The 17,900-nt window shown below is 40.5% G+C and overlaps 1 protein-coding gene across 3 annotated transcripts in view; it reads left to right on the top strand.

Annotated features, from left to right (window-relative positions):
- Positions 1 to 16,532, top strand: part of SLC12A4 (solute carrier family 12 member 4) — a 47,798-nt gene extending 31,266 nt beyond the window's left edge. For 2 of the 3 annotated variants that reach the window (XM_063167799.1, XM_063167800.1), the window contains exons 8-24: positions 589 to 803; positions 1,703 to 1,867; positions 1,948 to 2,046; positions 3,622 to 3,679; positions 4,494 to 4,668; positions 5,056 to 5,174; positions 5,656 to 5,754; positions 6,080 to 6,199; positions 6,934 to 7,038; positions 7,986 to 8,154; positions 9,387 to 9,582; positions 10,267 to 10,436; positions 10,614 to 10,745; positions 10,842 to 10,949; positions 11,606 to 11,790; positions 14,941 to 15,074; positions 15,376 to 16,532. In XM_063167799.1, coding sequence (XP_063023869.1) covers positions 589 to 803; positions 1,703 to 1,867; positions 1,948 to 2,046; positions 3,622 to 3,679; positions 4,494 to 4,668; positions 5,056 to 5,174; positions 5,656 to 5,754; positions 6,080 to 6,199; positions 6,934 to 7,038; positions 7,986 to 8,154; positions 9,387 to 9,582; positions 10,267 to 10,436; positions 10,614 to 10,745; positions 10,842 to 10,949; positions 11,606 to 11,790; positions 14,941 to 15,074; positions 15,376 to 15,467 — 2,341 coding nt within the window. In that variant the 3' untranslated portion in view covers positions 15,468 to 16,532. Of the gene's footprint in view, positions 1 to 588; positions 804 to 1,702; positions 1,868 to 1,947; positions 2,047 to 3,621; positions 3,680 to 4,493; positions 4,669 to 5,055; positions 5,175 to 5,655; positions 5,755 to 6,079; positions 6,200 to 6,933; positions 7,039 to 7,985; positions 8,155 to 9,386; positions 9,583 to 10,266; positions 10,437 to 10,613; positions 10,746 to 10,841; positions 10,950 to 11,605; positions 11,791 to 12,511; positions 12,527 to 14,940; positions 15,075 to 15,375 lie in introns of all 3 variants that reach the window. The other variant, XM_063167797.1, reaches the window with a different exon arrangement.
- The last annotated feature ends 1,368 nt before the right edge of the window (positions 16,533 to 17,900 follow it).

Here is a 17,900-nt window from a genome sequence, read left to right as displayed (position 1 = left end):
TCAGTGCTGAAACAAATGATGTTTGTGGTTAAATGAAACAACAGGCAGTGGAGGATTTTAGCAATTAAGGACAGTATTTGCTGACAAAAAGAACCTTTGCTTATTGTGATTTTAATATAGGTTCCTAATTCTGAATCTAAAATGTCTATATTGCAATTCAAGTGTTGCAATTTAGAAACTGGGCTAATGAGATTCCAAATATCTTTAGATATTCTAAATGTCTAGTAATTTGAATTCTAGTACTCTTCATAATTCTTCCACTCCAGTAGTTCTGTTTAATAATAAAAAAAAAAGAAACCAAGGCCGAACAATGAAAAAACCAAAAGTTCTCCTAATTGTTCCCTTTTATTGTTTAACATAAATCAATCAATTCCATAAATCAAAAAAGCAACTTTGTATTTCTGGCCCTAAAAGGGACAGATACAGTCTTTTTTGTGCTACAACCATCATTTTGGAGGTAGAGAAATGATGTAGCACAGTAGAGCCACTGGAAGTTTCCACATGATATAAAAGAATAAGTATGGGTAAGTGGGGATTTCATTTTCCCATTTACATTCAATAACTCTGGTGTTGATGTTTCCCTTCCAGGATTTGCATGTTGGGCAACAGGACTTTGTCAAGAGATCAATTTGATGTTTGTGCCAAAACTGTAGTTAAGGATAACATGACTGTGGCCTCCAAGCTTTGGGAACTCTTCTGCCACAGCACAAACTTAACCACGGAGCACTGTGATGAATATTTCCTAATGAACAATGTCTCGGAGATAGCAGGAATTCCAGGAGCTGCTAGTGGCATTTTAATAGGTATGGTAGAAACTTTTTTTTTCCCCTCGAAGAGGAGGCATGCTGAGCAGCTGAAATGGGTCAAACTCTTCCCTGCTGGTTAAGAAAAAAGGAATGAAGAAATGTAATTACAGTGAAGAAAATGATCTTCAATAAAGAAAGTCTTAAAACCTTTAAAAAGAGGAGATGGAACTTTTGTGCTGATACAGTACTTGTTTCCTGTAAAATTGATTAAATTTCCCTTGTTCATCTCATAATTTCAGCATTAAGTCAGCTGTAATTTTAACTTATACTATCACGAATAAGTTATTAAAAATTTTCAGAACTCTATAGTGCCAGCTCTCTTATTTAGACAGGTTAAGAGTATGCCCTGAAAGATAAGAGTATTTGTATAGAAATAATGTGTCTCCTTCTTTGCCCACTCCTGAATAAAGTGTAATTGAAAAGTGTTCATTATTGCAATGAACACCAGAGAGCAGGAGCTGAGTGCCGAAGGTTCCCATTTCCACAGAACCCAGCAGTCTAGTTTCTAAGTTTACAAGAAGACTCAGCATTTGTTAGTGAAATTTCAAATGCCAAACATATAATTCTGTAATTCTTCCACTGACTGGTGAACAAACCCATTTCTGCCTAGAAAACTGCTTGATATTGCTTTGTATTCTCTGAGCTATTGTTGTGTGGTGGCTCATAAAAATATTCAGTGTATTTCCTTGGGTTAAATAGGTATGAGGTTAAAAGAATGTTACATTTAGTAATAATAAAGTTTAAGTTGCTTAGACTTCTGTAGATTATTGATACATGTTTGTGGTTTTCCTGTGTTGATCTCTGAGTTGTAAATACAGTTGGAAACCCATTATAATGAGAACAGGTTTGAATTGAAACATGCTTTTCTCTTCTGTGATCTGATAATAACCTTGAAGACAACTTATGGAGCAATTATTTGGAGAAAGGAGAGATACTGGAGAGGGCACATCAGCCCTCTGTGGATGTGGCAGGCCAGAAGAACAACCTGCACCTGTACGTGCTCTCGGATATCACTACGTCCTTCATGGTGCTCGTTGGCATCTTCTTCCCTTCAGTGACTGGTGAGAATTGCTGGCATCAGGGGGCTGCTGGGGCTCTGAGCTTCCTCCTGCCCTGAGATCTTACCAAAATGTGCTTTCAGGGATCATGGCTGGTTCAAACAGATCAGGGGACCTCAAGGATGCGCAGAAGTCCATCCCTGTTGGAACAATTCTTGCCATTGTCACCACATCACTAGTCTGTATCCTTTTCAAATTACTGGACTGCTGGGACATTGTGTCTGATTTCTGGAACTGCTTTCAGTTTACCAAATTGTCTGTGCAAGTATGATTGGCCAGTGGGGGAAAATCCCAAAACAACAGAGCTGAAAGAACTGTAATTATGATCCTGTGACTTTCCATCCCCTTTTTTGTGGTGGGTTCTTTTCTTTTGCATTCCCATTGCTGTTCTTTGCCACACAGTGATCTCTAGCTTTTCATGCTGGTGGTGTACTTGGAGATTTTTTGTTTTTTAGGTTGCAGTGGAACACTAAGATAAGGGGAGGCTTTAATGGGAGAGTTCATAAACTTCAGTTCCTTTTTCTTAAATAAAAAAAAGCCTTTTCTTTGGAGTGACTTTAAGGAGTATAGGTTTTCTTGAACATTTTAGAACAAGATAAACTGGAGTCAGAAGTTAGACAATGTTCCCAAGTGTTTTTTCAACTCTCCAGGGCTTAGGACAACAGGAGCTTTGCTTAGGAAAGATTTGTCTTCATCTCTGCTCTCCTGCTCAAGAAGAGATGAGCCAAGATCTTACAGCTTTATCTAGCTCTTGGTGTCCTAAAGGACAATTTATCAACATAGAAAAAAAAAATTCAAGAGCTTTCTGAATTAGTTTCACCCAAAGGGCAGCTGGCTGAGATGGTGACTCTCTTGGAAATTTTGCTGTTTCATTCCTGTTTTTTTGCCAAGCTGTAAATCAGGATGCAGCTTGCTTGTCCCAGCTCTTAAGGAATGCAGCATTTCCCTGCTGTCACTTTGGGAACTGACCCTGTACCAAGAAGTCAGCATTTCCTGTGCATGTAATAAATATTAAAAGAGGTCACAGCCGTAACCCCCAGCTCTGCTGGCCTCACCCAGTGGGTGACTGGATCTGGATGTGTCCCTGTTTGTGCCACACCAGGGTGACACTGCCACTTTCAGGAGCAATGTTTCTCCTGTGATTGCAGTTTGTAACTTATAGTTACATTTCAGAGGTAAAATTCAAGATTTAATCATTTGTGTGAACTTTATTCACAAGGTCAAAAACTTTACTGGAATGTCAGATCCAAAAAGCCTGAGGTATTTTGTACTCCCCATTGCAGAAGCAGTACAGTTAATAACAAACAAACAAACCTGATAGCCAAAGACCTATGGGTGATGTAAGTGCCAGCAGAGATACAAAAAAAGAATGTGCAAGGTAATGGTTTGCTGTATGTTCAAATATCAGACTCAGGAGAAGGAGAGAGAAAAGCAATATTTTAATATCAACTTCTGTAGTACCAGAAGATTAAGTTGACATTTTAGTATAAAAATGCTTCATTTGATTTTTTTCTCCTTTATCATGGGATTTAAACCTGTCCTTTTTAAAAACTGAAACTTAGAAAATTCTTTCTCTGTAACATTAGGAGGTGCATGTGAGCAGTGAGGCATTAATTTCCTTGCCAGCTTTACCATGTACTTGTGGAGAAGCTGGAGTGCAAGTGCCACAGGATGGAGGCACATGCTGTCCTTTCCACAATACTGTCATCTGCCATGTCTAAATAAATTCTGCTTCCTTAGCACATTGTGTCCTCCAGACTTCAGTTGTGTGTTATTATTTGGAGCCTGCATAGAAGGTGTTGTCCTGAGAGATAAGTAAGTGTTACTGCTTTAATGCTCTCCTTTGTTTTGCTTTTTTTTACGGTGTAGGTGTGTTCTTGTCTGTTTTCTGTGTGTGCCCCACTCCTCTCCTTGTTGTTTTTTTCTTTTTAATTAATGGTGGTGTACTTTGAGATTTTTTGGTTTTTAGGTTGCAGTGAAACATTAAGATGAAGGGAGACTTTAATGGGAGAGTTCATAAATTTCAGTTCCTTTTTCTAAAAAAAATGCCTTTTCTTTGAGGTGAATTTAAGGTGTATTTTTAATTAAAAAAATTACTTCTGGGTGCCTTTTAAATCATATTTGTATGCAAATTGTAAGCACAGCTTTTGGAAACTTCTTGTATTCCATTTGATATTTTCTGGCATGGCACCCTCAGATTTCTGATTCTGTGTCTTAATTCTTGTGGGTTTTTTTGTAATTGTAAAAAATAATGTTGTTATGATAATAAGAGAGTTTTAGAATATGTGTAATGAAATGTTGAAATCAAGCTGCAGACACTTCCAATCTGCATATCAGAGATATTTGATTATTTGCCTAGATATGAGATATTTATTTGATTAGATATGAGATTATTTGTTACTTTATGTTCTCTAGTTAAGAAAATTATGTGGTGTTATTAATGATACTCTAAACATATTAAAATATGATATTAAAATATTAATTATGTATTACATTAAATATAAAAAATCAATTAAATATTATAGTATTAATAGTAGTATTTAAATGACATGCTAAAAGTGCCCTGAAAACCCCAGAGCTGAGTCCCAAAGCAGTCTCAGAGTCTCAGAGTGGTTGTGTTGCTGCCCAGGTTCGGTGACGCGGTGAACAGGAACCTGGTGGTGGGGACGCTGTCCTGGCCCTCGCCCTGGGTCATCGTCATCGGCTCCTTCTTCTCCACCTGTGGGGCAGGGCTGCAGAGCCTGACTGGGGCCCCCCGGCTGCTGCAGGCCATCGCCAAGGACAACATCATCCCCTTCCTCTGGGTGGGTACCTGCACGGGCTGCCTGCTCCTGCTGCCTCGCCTGACTCACCTCGTGCCCCTAAAATCAGATTTAGTCTCCCCAGTTTGCCCAGCGCTGAGGGGAGGGCAGTATTTTTTATTTTGATGGGTTTTTTGCTTTTGTTGGCAGCAAAGAATACTTTGAAGGATTTTTAACTAGACTTACGGGGTAAACTTATCTAAAAGTTGAATATCTAATTTTGTAAAGCATGGCAAGCCATTAGAATAATTTGACTCCTTGCTCTAGAGAGGGAAGTATGTAAAAGAATTACTGTTGATTAAGAAATTACTGTTGATTGTAATTTTCTTTTTTCCCATTACAACCTTATGAAATACCAGGAAGATTTGCTTAATGTTTCTGTTTCTTCAGATCTTTGGTCATGGAAAAGCAAATGGTGAACCAACATGGGCTCTTCTGTTAACAGCATTAATTGCTGAGCTGGGAATCCTTATTGCTTCACTTGACATGGTGGCTCCAATTCTCTCAATGTAAGAAACAGCCTGGTTGCTGTCTCACGGGGGGAATAGAAATGCTCTTGAGTTTTGCTAGTTTGATTGTCTTTCAGAACTATATCTTAAACCAGTAAAGCAAATTCCCAGAGCCTGGGTTCCACTTCTGTAATTTCTATGAATCCTCTGACTTCAGGCTCGACATATAAATCTATTTGTTTCTGCTCCGGAGAATTCTGTGAATAAGCAAGTTTTTATTATGTTTTTGTTTGGTTTGAAAAAACATTTTCATCACAGAACAAATACAGCATTATGTTGTGAACAGATCTAACTTGATCCAATTAAAAAATTGTTCCAGCTACTTTATGCTGATAGTTCAGGCTAATAAAAATCAGAGGGGTTGGGGTACAGGGCATGGGACAGGGCAGTGGGATTTTTACTTGAAATCAATCATGTAATCATAATATATACCAGGATCTATAAATGTGCATGCTAAAAGGTTTTGCACTTTGTTTTGCAGGTTTTTCTTGATGTGTTATCTCTTTGTTAATCTTGCATGTGCAGTGCAGACACTTCTGCGAACCCCGAACTGGCGGCCCCGCTTTAAATACTACCACTGGTGAGTGCAGGGCTGGCACCTCTCTGAGCCTGCAATCTGCATCTGGGAACCTTCTCCAGGAGGGCAGGGAGCATCTTTTATTGCTCTGGATATCAGTTGTGCAGGAGAGCCAGACTCACATACGTCATGGCACAAGAGTTTCATTTTAACAGCATTTAACAACATTTAACTAAAACTGATGGGACTGGGGACATCCAGTGGAGGCTTTGCTTTCACTGCCAGTTCAGCATAGATAGTTTAAAGAAAAAGGAGCAAGAATGTATTTGACTTGTTTTTTAAGCTTTTCTGCCCCACTACTTATTAATACTTTTGCTTTTCATTTTAGGGCCCTCTCGTTTTTAGGCATGAGCATTTGCCTGGCACTGATGTTCATTTCATCCTGGTATTATGCTTTGGTAGCTATGCTTATTGCAGGCATGATTTACAAGTACATTGAGTACCAAGGGTAAGTATTACCTGGATAAGAAAGGGTAAGAGGGAGGCTGGATCTCTTTAATGAATTATCTCTAGAGTCTTCACATTTGGAAAAGGAACTGTCCAGAGATGATTTGGAGGGCTTTCCTTACCAGTTAATTTTTGTTTTTATTATTTTACTGTGTCACTGCTAAGCAAAAGCCCCTGAAGTACTTTGTTGTTAAGCTTCTAGAGGTGTTAGAGGTAACATGAATTGCAGGAAGTAGAAAGCTGGTTGGGATCTATCTGCTGTTGACTGCAGATGATTACTTCAGGCCCAGAACAGCTGATGTCAACCATTATATTCCAATCTGTCTGTCTAGAACAGTCTTTGAAAAGTTGAATTGGCTGCTTGGGTTGCTGGAGATCAGCATTGGATGGAGTCAGGCTGTAATGTGACTTTCTAACTTAATTTGGCCTATTAACTAAGTAGGGTGTTGAAATGCCACATGTTTGTATATACTTGGGAAGCCTTCTCTGTAGTGTTGATTACAAATTGAGCTCAGAATGGTGGTTCATCATATAAATTTTACTGAAGCATTTTCAATTTTCTTACATGATCTGTGATATTGCAGACATATTTAATTATACAAATTACAAATGTAGATGCCATACATGTCATGTTATTAAACCCACTGTAAGGTGCTCAGAGCTCTATAGCCTGATATAAGTGTGCAGGTGAGTGCTCCTGGAGCCATGTGTTGCTGAAGTGTTTGTTCTTCACAGGGCAGAGAAGGAGTGGGGTGATGGCATCCGGGGCCTGTCGCTCAGCGCTGCCAGATATGCACTGCTCAGGCTGGAGGAGGGCCCTCCACACACCAAGAACTGGAGGTACTCACCCTGGACTGGTGAAATGGCTGCCATGGTTGTCTGCTTACACTCAAGGAATTAAACTGGACTCTAAACAAGAGTGTGAATGAATTAAAATGCCCAGGATATTATAAAAAGTGTTGAGTTTGCAGTAAGCTGTCCTGTCACTGTGTGGACCCTGTATGGACAGACCTTTAGTGCCCTTTGGATCTTTAACTGGACTCCAAATTGGTGAATTCAGAAGTGGAACCTGGGGGAACTGGAGGTCTGTGAGTACAAAGGTGTAGAGGCCAGGAAATGAGCAGTGGCCAACATTATTCCTTCTGATGTCATCCCCTCTTGGTGTTGAAAACAGAGTGGGCAAGAACCCTCTTCTTGCTCGGGCATTGCACAACCCTTGGGCTCTGAACAAGAGCAAGATGAATCTATCAAGGACAGAGTTTTATAAATATTTTTATACTTGTTCAGACAGAAAGTGACTTCATTGATTGTGTAGCAATACCTTAAGGAACAGCAGGCAGGTGGGATCTGTGTTTAGATGAAAATATTTCTGTTTTCCATGTGCCAGGTTTCTGGAGACAGAAGACAGATATTTTCTTGGCACAAGTATCCAGGGAGATCTGGGAGAACATCCCTACAGTATGAAAACTATGTGTGCTCCAATAGTACTTAAAAGAGCCATGAAAAACATGCCTGTAAATTAAACACTAATGCAAGCCTCTCAAGCTGAGTATATCAGTGGGTTTTATTACTCTCAGCACAATGCAGCAGCTGAATTCCCACGGTTTCACATCTACTTTAAACCAAGAGAAACAAAATATTGAGTAAAGACCCTTGAATGTGTGAGAGACAGAAAGAATGTTTCAGAGTTAAAATTTAAGCACAATATAAATGATTAGAGGCAGGTTTTTACAAGTGTTATTGTTAAAACTTCAATTAAAAAATACATTGTCTTTCATTTTCTCCAGGCCTCAGTTGCTGGTGCTTCTGAAACTTGATGAAGATTTGCATGTAAAATACCCAAGACTGTTAACATTTGCATCCCAGCTGAAAGCTGGTAAAGGTTTGACTATCATAGGATCAGTCATCCAAGGGAATTTCTTGGAAACTTATGGAGAAGCGCAGGCTGCTGAGCAGGTCAGTGTCCTAAATCCTGCAGTAGAAAGGGGTGAGTGGGCAGCTAATGCAAAATTTTGTTTCGTAATCATACGTGGAAAAAAGCATCTTTATAAGGCGTCCATGAAACACAGAACAAGTTCAGCAGTGCTACAGCTGTTCAGGAAGGGACTTGCAGAAATGTTTCAGCTGCCAGTTGTGCCTTTGGGAATGCAGATCAATGCTCACCATTGTAAACAGCCTTACTGCATAAAACTGCCTTCATTTATAGGAAATAATGACTGTAGAAGTTTCTGTGCTTAATGGAGGGAAGGGGACTGTTTAGCTTTCTGAATATTCCAAGTAAAAAGTTTTTTATGGAAAGAGGGATAAAGTAGGGGAATGGTCTGCCTGGGGAGGTGGTGGAGTCACTATCCCTGGATGAGGCACTCAGTGCCATGGTTTAGTTGAGGTGTTAGGGCATGGGTTGGACTTGGTGATCTTAAAGGTCTCTTCCAAACTAGTGATTCTGTGATTTCAGTAACTGTTAAACTTAGCAAATGTGTTTTTTTCAGTGTATTGATGAATTTATTACAAAAAGCATTGAAGGATGGTCCTGAAAATTTTTTAATAAATTAATAAATTTTTCTCATTGTGTAAACCTGATGTCATAGCCCTGTTTACATCTGTACAGCTTCAATGTATTCACTTTTTTCCCCAGAGGCTTTTTCTGTAGGAAAATTGCTCCAAAAGGAAAGCTAATTAATGGATTATGTGTTGATTAAGTTTGTTTAGTTTTTAAACAAATAAAAGGTATACTTGCTAGTGTGTGGGATTTGGTGCTTATATTCGTAAATTTAATATAATACAGCATGTTACATGGGAATCTGAAACTGGAAATCCAAATGAAGTCAGTTGGCCTTGGGTTTAAAAAGGTGAGTGTTGTAGTATTAGAAAATGGAAAGTAAAATAGTAACACAGATATCACTATCTACTACTATGAATAAGAGATGATACCACGAACCAAAAAATCTTTTAATCTGTTAGAAATGCTGATGTTTGGAAAGAAACTGTGTTTTAAACAAGTGGATGTTTTCTCTTTTGTTTTATGAAGGAAATCTGATGAGCAGAACTTTGCATTGTAATATGCTTTACCTATGGACATGTAAACCAGGCATTTCCATTACAATCTCATGACAAAGAAATATTCTGTCTATAAAGGAATTCCTTTTGGGAAGGAAAACTGAGATTTTTTTTCCTTGTCTGTCTTTCAGACTATCAAGAATATGATGGAAATTGAGAAGGTGAAAGGATTTTGTCAAGTAGTTGTAGCCAATAAAGTTAGAGAAGGAATTGCTCACTTGATCCAGTCCTGTGGACTCGGTGGCATGAAGCACAACACTGTGGTTTTGGGGTGGCCTTATGGCTGGAGACAGAGTGAAGATCCAAGGTCTTGGAAGACATTTATAGGTGAGTTTAAAGGTTTGGTGTGATCAGATGTTGTGAGTAGAGATGTTTATTACACACATGGGATTTTAACAGAATCTTTGTAAGATTGGTTTTGAGTTTACCTTTTTTTCTAGTATTAATGGAGAAGCAGGTATTTTCTCACAGCACTGCTCTGTTTGAAATACCATTTCCTTTAGGTAAAAGACCTAAGAAAGACCTTCAAAGATTAATCCAGCGGCTAAAACTCGTGTCTAGTGAATGGTTAAAAAATTATGGGCTTGAGACATGTTGGTTTTGTGGCAAACTATAATTTGTTTCCTAGATAATCTCTGTTTTGTCAGTGGTTCTAACCTATCCCACTCTAGTGGATAACACTCTCCCTGTTTCTATCTCTCTCCTTCTACTGTGGTCCAGGTACTTAATCAAATTAGAACAGAGCAGATGCTGTCTCCTCATTCTTAGCTTTGAAGCTTGCTGCTTTACTTTCCAGTGTGAAATAAGGCTTGTGTTCCTGTGAGTCTGCTTTATCCTGGCTTTGTCACTGGGACTGACCTGTCTGTGCAAGCCTTGCTGTACATACTTTTCTTTATTTATAAAGTGATGATTTCTATGGTTTGCTGACACTTGCTCAGTGAATAGTGTTTTTCTAGCCATAAATGACTCTGGCAGAGTTGGAAGTGACTGTGTTCTCCCCCTCCTGGGCAGGTACTGTTCGCTGCACAACTGCAGCTCACCTGGCTCTGCTGGTTCCCAAAAATGTCTCTTTCTACCCCAGCAACCACGAGCGTTACAACGAAGGCAACATTGATGTGTGGTGGATTGTGCATGATGGAGGCATGCTGATGTTGCTTCCTTTTCTTCTCAAACAGCACAAAGTAAGCAGCTACCCAGAGAATGTCCCCTACCTATTTCTGCATTCTTTAGTTTAAAGAAACGTGGCCCAGTTGTAGAGCCTGTATTGATAAATAAGAGTGGACGTGTTGCTAAGTTTCTGTTTTGTAGAGCAAAGTGTTATTGGTTCAGATAACTGAGAATTGGTGTTCCCTCACCAGGTTTGGAGAAAATGCAAAATGAGAATTTTTACTGTTGCTCAGATGGATGATAACAGCATCCAGATGAAGAAAGATTTGGCTACTTTCCTCTATCAGCTCCGAATAGAGGCAGAAGTAGAAGTGGTAGAAATGGTAAGGGAATTGAGCCCATTTTCCACTTTGTTATGCACATGATGATGTTTTGTTATGACTTGAATACAAACACAATATTTGTCCTTATTTCTGCAGCACAATAGTGATATCTCAGCATATACTTATGAGAGAACTCTTATGATGGAGCAGAGATCTCAGATGCTGAGGCAGATGAGGCTGACAAAAACTGAGAGGGAAAGGGAGGTATGTCATTTGTGGTTGTTTTCTATGGGCTGCTGAAGGTGATGACACAAAGTGCCTTCCTAGCAGTGTTATGTAGCTGCTGCTTAAATTTAACTCCTGTGCTCTAAAGATGTAAGGAAATACTTTTAGTGTAGCTTTTTTTGTCTCCCAAAATTGCATGTAGTTCTTGTTTTTTTTCTTTATATCCGGTATTTGTGTCAATTTATAGCATATCCTGTTTTCCTACTGAAGATGTCTTTCCAGTTTGGACTTATAGGAGGTGACTATGATGTCTGTGTCATGTAGCTATGAAAGATGATCCATCTTTTCTGCATGGGTTTGTTATGCTTTTTGTTTTTAGTTTTCAAAACTAAAAAACTTTTTTTTCTGGGCGGATTTTGTCTGTTGTTCCTGACCATGTCATGATGTGAGCTGGACTGACATTTTTTTCTTGTATAGATACAGGCTTATGTCAGTCCAAATTCTGCTTGGCTTACACCCATCAAAACTGTTAAAAGTCAGTTTGGTATGTAAGACTTTTGGCTAGGGCTGATGCCTGGTATCAGAACTCTCCTGAAGGCTAGAAGATACAATTATTTGTATCTAATTATTTAAAGAGCACCAGAGAACATAAAATAAAGCCTCTGAATTCACCTGGTCACTCATGTGCCCTCCAGGCTCAGCTTGTCAAGGACAGACATTCAATAGCACGTCTGGAGAGCCTCTACTCAGATGAGGAAGATGAGGCAGACCCTGTTCCTGAGAATATCCAGATGACCTGGACAAAGGAGAAATGTGATGCTGAGAAGCGGAACCGGGGCAGTGCTGTGGGCAGCTTCAGAGATCTCATCACCATTAAGCCGTGAGTCTTGTCTAAGTCTACACTTTCCGCCTCTTGAAGCTCTACTCGTGCTGTGCTTTTAATTATCTTTTGTTTCTTAATCCTTGGTGTGGACTTGTGCTATAAACATTGAGACCTGTCTATGAAAAGACAGCAATAGCTGTCCCCAGAAACCTCTGACCAATAAAATGTGCACACATCCCTCAATATTTCACTTGGTATAGCCAAATGCTAAATTGGAACTGTTAAATTCTGTGGCAACTTCCCTACTGTCTCCCAAATCCCTTAATGAAACACACTGATGATTTTACTGATCTAATCAGAATTTAAAAGAAAAGATGATAATTTCACTGTCTAGCGTATAGTGTGGATGTTTAACCCATAAAGGAAGAAGCTGTGGAGATGGTGATGAATGACTTGAAGCAGCATCTGTGTGTGATCAACCCTCTGAGATTTGCTGCTGCAGGAGCACTGGCATGTAACCACAGCTGGGGTGCTACCACTGAAGAGTGAGAAGTAAAGGTCTCTTTTGGCTTTGTGTAAAACTGTGTGAATCTCCTGTGACTTCTTTGATTTCCTACATCTCACATGAAGAGCTCAGTTTTGCATACTTGGCAAAGTTCCAGATGTTTTTTTCCCTCATAAATCAGAATTCAAATCTGTTTTAGGCTGAATCCTACTGTAGAAAGTCTGCTGAATTTGGTGTTAACTACCTGTACTTTTTCCTCTTCCATGCTTTCAGAGGGTGGGAAATCGTGTAAGTTTGTCATTTAAATTAGAAATACATTAAGATGGTTGAGAGGAAAGACTTAATTTTCTCAGATAAAAGCAGGAAAACTGTGTGTATTAATGGAAGAAAAGGCACTAGAGTTGAGCAGTCTTAGCAATGTTTTAAAGGGAGCAGGATTAGCTACTTAAGCTAAGTATCATTATAAGTAGGATGTAACAAACTACAGGAGTTGTCCTGACGAGAACTAAGGATAGAAAACAATTCCAGTCTGAACCTATTTTCCTAAGCAGAGTATGACACAAGTAGGAGGAAACATTACTCATTTAGAGAAGCTCTCATTGCACAACACTGCTAGGATGTTAGTTCTGGCACTTTCTGGGCACTAAACAAGCCCTTTCTTGTAGCCTACACCTTCAGATCAGTGGGGAAATGCCAGTTTGAAATACTACCTTAGAGAAAACCACACTTTCAGTTTTCAGTTTCCTTTTCAGAACTATACGTAGCTAACAACTGCTACGTTCCTGCTGCTGGCTTTTTCCTCACTTCCTGTAAACCTAATCTGGCCTCAGTGTTGTCCCTGGCTTTCTGAAGCTGATGTGGTGAAGACAGAGGGTGTTCTTGATCCAAATTGAATAAGAACATGAATTAACAGAGAGGTAATTCACAGTGGGTAAATTATTCTGTTAGCATAATAAACATGGTTCTTCCCACCACATCTTCTTTCTGTGCATATAAATGATTTTTTTTTGCAAATCTGAATATTCAGAAGAGCAGCATGGTTACTAAAGAGTTTCACTCATCATGCAAAGCTGAATCAATGAAAGCAGAGATGCATATTTCACTTGTTTCTACTAATACTTTTTTTATTACAATAAAATGAAGACAAAATCTCAAGTGGAAAAGCCTCAAAAGTATAAATATATTCTAATAGATAAGCTTTGACAAGTTTGTTTATTTCTGTATTCCTTTTATGTTACCAAAATAATAGTTGATTTCCTGTAAGAAGGCTTGAAATCCCCAAAGGTTACTTTTGAGTTTTGTTCCTGCATGAATTGATGTTATTTTGTGGTAATATATTCCAAATAATTAATGCTTTTACCTCTCTTAGCCTGGATTCTTATGGAGCCGACGTGTGTGAGATTATGCTGCACCTATTTCCCTTTTCTCCCCTACCTTTTGAACTAAGTGGCCACTCAAGTTTGATAGTGTGATAGATGTTTTAGAGACACCTGGGTAGAAGTGTTTCCTGTAAACAGCCAGGCAGAGAGATTGATTAGTGTCCTGAAGGAGAGCTTAACATCCCTATAACCCTCCAGAAAAGCCCCTTACACCAAGCCTGCTCTGGGCTGCCATCCTGTGTTTCCGTATTCTGTCACTGCAGTCTGTAGTGGCCCAGCCTTTCTCTGGAGATGCCAACTGCTGTTCAACACCAGGAGGGAAGTGTGCTCCTGGCAAGTGTGGCTGAGCACGGTAGTGCCAGGCTCCTGGTGGATTCCAGGCCCCTGAGGGAGCTTGGTGCTGGCTCCCAGGCCATTGAGAGGGTGTGGTGCTGGTTCCCAGGCTCCTGAGAGAGTTTGTTTGGTGCTGGTTCCCAGGCCCCTGTGGGAGCTTGGTGCTGGCTCCCAGGCCCCTGAGAGAGTTTGGTTCTGGTTCCCAGGCCCCTGAGAGAGTTTGGTTCTGGTTCCCAGGCCCCTGAGAGAGTTTGGTGCTGGTTCCCAGGCCCCTGAGAGCGTTTGGTGCTGGTTCCCAGGCCCCTGAGAGAGTTTGGTGCTGGTTCCCAGGCCCCTGAGAGCGTTTGGTGCTGGCTCCCCAGGCCCCTGAGAGAGTTTGGTGCTGGTTCCCAGGCCCCTGAGAGAGTTTGGTGCTGGTTCCCAGGCCCCTGAGAGAGTTTGGTGCTGGTTCCCAGGCCCCTGAGAGAGTTTGGTGCTGGTTCCCAGGCCCCTGAGAGAGTTTGGTGCTGGCTCCCAGGCCCCTGAGAGAGTTTGGTGCTGGCTCCCAGGCCCCTGTGGGAGCTTGGTGCTGCTGGGGCTGGAGAGGTGCCTGTGCTGCCAGGGTGAGGGCTCCCGGCAGGGCTGCCCACATGGAAGGCCCTGCAGTCATGACTGTGCCTGGTTGAAGAGCACATTCCCTCGTGCAACTGTGTTCTAATTTGTTATGCAACACTAAATCATCTTTATCAAGAATGCTTTTTGAAGAGCAGTGTAACTTTCTAAACTGGATTTGACTCCAGAGATCTTAAAACCAGCAGACTCGCTGTACCTGAGTAGGTCTGGGAAATGTCTTATGTATCTTGATCATAAACTTGGAAGGAAATCACTGTGTTGAGTTGACATTTAATAGGGTATTTAGGAGATTTGAGTATGCTTTTAAAGGACCTTTTAAATAATTCAGTGCTCAGAGGCATGTTTCTAACAGTGAGTCTGAATGTGCTTCTCCTACAGGAACCAGTCCAATGTCCGAAGGATGCACACAGCAGTGAAGCTCAATGAAGTCATTGTAAATAGATCCCATGATGCCAGACTTGTGCTCCTCAACATGCCTGGTCCTCCAAAGAATACTGATGGAGATGAAAACTGTATCCTTTCAGACAAGGCCTGGGCCACACAGAAGGTTTTTCTTTAATCTGTTCTCTTGAATTCATTTGGCCACCAGAGCCTGGGATATGTGACAAAGCTTTCCCTGAATGGAGGGCACTGGCTTGTGGCTGTAAGGTGGTAATTGCTTATAGGAAAATGTGCCACAAACTCACAGTATTTTGGTCCTTAGAGGGGTACCTGCACTAAGTGAGACCAGAGCTGAGGGCTGTGAGCTGGCCCTGGTCTAACCCCTGTGTATTTTGGTTTTGGTGCTTTTTGTCCTTGACTGTACTGAAACAGACATGGAGTTTCTTGAAGTCTTGACTGAGGGTCTGGAGAGGGTACTGCTTGTGAGAGGTGGTGGCAGAGAAGTCATCACCATTTACTCCTGATTTAGAAGCTTCTACCCCTGGGCTACATTTTCCTTCTTGGCCATTACGGACATTCCAGTTTCAAACAGAGAAGAAAAAAAGGTTTTTTTGCCTAACTTTCTCCTCATCCAGTCCTGTTCATTGTTTTTCCATTTGCAACATACATATCTTTTGGGATTGCAGTATTTGTTACACCACCCAATTAGCAACCTAAATTGTGAAGCTGCCACATTATTCAGTTTCTGCTTTGGTACCCCAGCATTTGTGCATGTAGTTTTAACACTAAACCTATTTTTAGTCAGCACTGCTATGTGCAGTATTTTTAGTAACTGTATGTAAAGTTAGGACATGAAAGCCAGTTACTGTAAAAAGATTTAAAAAGCTTTTTATATTAGGTTTGGGGGATAGAAGTGCATTATATAGCAGCTAGTTTCTGCTGAAGTTCAGCTATAAAGCATTTTCTAAGAGCACACTGAAGTAAGAGAGGACTGAAAAAGCTTTCCTTTTCTGGGTTTATTTCCAGAACTAAACTCTCAGTATTGGGTAAGAATTTATACTTTTAATACATTTATTGATAGAGATTTAAATAAATTATGTTGACATAGTTGAAATTATGTATGTAGCTTGCTAAAAGTTTTGTTGCTTCTGAGACTTCAGGTTCTGTGAGGCCAGATCCCTATTTATTTTTGTATTTATTTGTCAGAAATATTGGATATGCAGATGCAGACTGTTTAGGAGAACAGAGTTCTCACAATAAATTCTGAATCACCAGTGGATTGAAGGACCAGTCCTGTGCAGTTCTTCCATGCTTTAAATTCCTTGCAGACCATCCATCAAAAGTACTTTGGGCATGTTGGAGTCCTGTGTAGAGCCAGGTGCTGAGCTGCACACACAGCCATGGGATTGCACTTGCACAAGTACAGGGACCTGCTGCTTCATTGTATGCTTTATGCCCTTAGAGGGAAAAGAAGAAAAGAAGACCTATATTAACCAATAAGTCTCTGGAGATTTTATCAAGCCCATTAAGTTGTACTTTATGTACAGAACATTCGTATTTTTTCAATAAAATGTTGCATACACTTTGAAGCTGCTCTCTGTTCTGTGTGTGGGGTGGGGTGGGGTGTGCTGGAGGAGCCCCTGCCCTGCCCTGGTCCAACACTGGCACTGCTGCACCCAGCAGGTGAGGGCCAAGGGGCTGGGTGCTCACCCAGATGGCACAAATCCTGCATGGGGGAGCTGCCAGCTCAGCCTTGAGAGCAGCTGGGTGTGTGTGTGTGAGGAGTGAAACCTCTGGGGCACTGCCAGCACCCCCAGCCACGCTGAGCTGTGCTCCTGTAAACTATTGAACACACACAAACTGCTGTACCCTCCAGATTTCTGTGTCTGGGAGAGTGGTGATCCAAACCAGGGCCAGGTGTGAGCTGACATCCCAGAGAACTGGAATAAAAGGAAGGGATTGAGCCAGCTCTGTCCATGGGCTCTGGCTAGGTGATGTGCTGTTCTGCTGTGGTGGCACTCCTGGGTGTTCCACTGATCACAGCATCACCATTTTTCTGAGAGATGCAAATCTGAGAAACCATTGAGGCTTTTATCTTTAATAACTTCAGAAAAATGCTGTTCATAGGGGTTTAATAGTTAAAGCCTGTCTGTTCTCTCTGTAAATATACCTGATGGAATCAGGATGGTATTCATCTGTGCCAGGATTCCTTTGAGACAACAGCCAGGAAATACCTCTGGGGTGTGCTCTCTATTGGGTAGTTTTTTATTTTAACAGGTCTTTGCTTTTTGATTTTGAAAGCCAGAATTAATATAATGCTTTCAAACTGATGAAAAGAATAAAACTTTCTTATTTGCAACTACTGTGCTATTTGTACAGATTATTTTTATATCTTCAGAGCACTGAGTAATGGAGTGCAAGGGTACAGCAATTTTGAGTTAATACCTATTTGCAAACATTTTTTATAGGAGTAATAATAGAAAATCTTTTGTCCCTCAGACTTTTACCAAATGTGATCTCATTCAAGCACTCTGAGAAAATACATACACCTTTTCCTTATGAAATTTTATGCAATTGGATGATGACTCCACCTCACAAAAGGATTTCAGTGCCATCTGTTACCTGACCCAAGTAATCTGTTTGTGGCTCATTGTGTTTTAACATCAAAGCACCCAAGTGAATCTCTTTACAAATACAGTAGATTGGATTTTCAGAGGTGATTAGTCCCTCTTGGGGACTAAAAACCTCCACACTAATTCAGCAGTGTGGGGACCCTAAGGATTTTTAGGTTCCAGTTATGTAAGCCTTCATTACATCCAGCAGGTTCATAATAAGCTCCTCTGAGACTTTGTTCACAGCACTGGAAACAAAGCAGCATAGAAAAGTTTGTGTAAGAAGAGATCCCTGGAAAAAAAGGTAATTTCTGTCTGAGTCACTGTCTGTGAGGACTCTTGAAT

Source organism: Melospiza melodia, chromosome 13 (genome assembly GCF_035770615.1).
Source record: "Melospiza melodia melodia isolate bMelMel2 chromosome 13, bMelMel2.pri, whole genome shotgun sequence".
NCBI classification, from domain to species: Eukaryota; Metazoa; Chordata; class Aves; order Passeriformes; family Passerellidae; genus Melospiza; species Melospiza melodia.
Note: the sequence above shows the minus strand (reverse complement) of the source record. Positions and strands in the feature narration are given on the sequence as shown.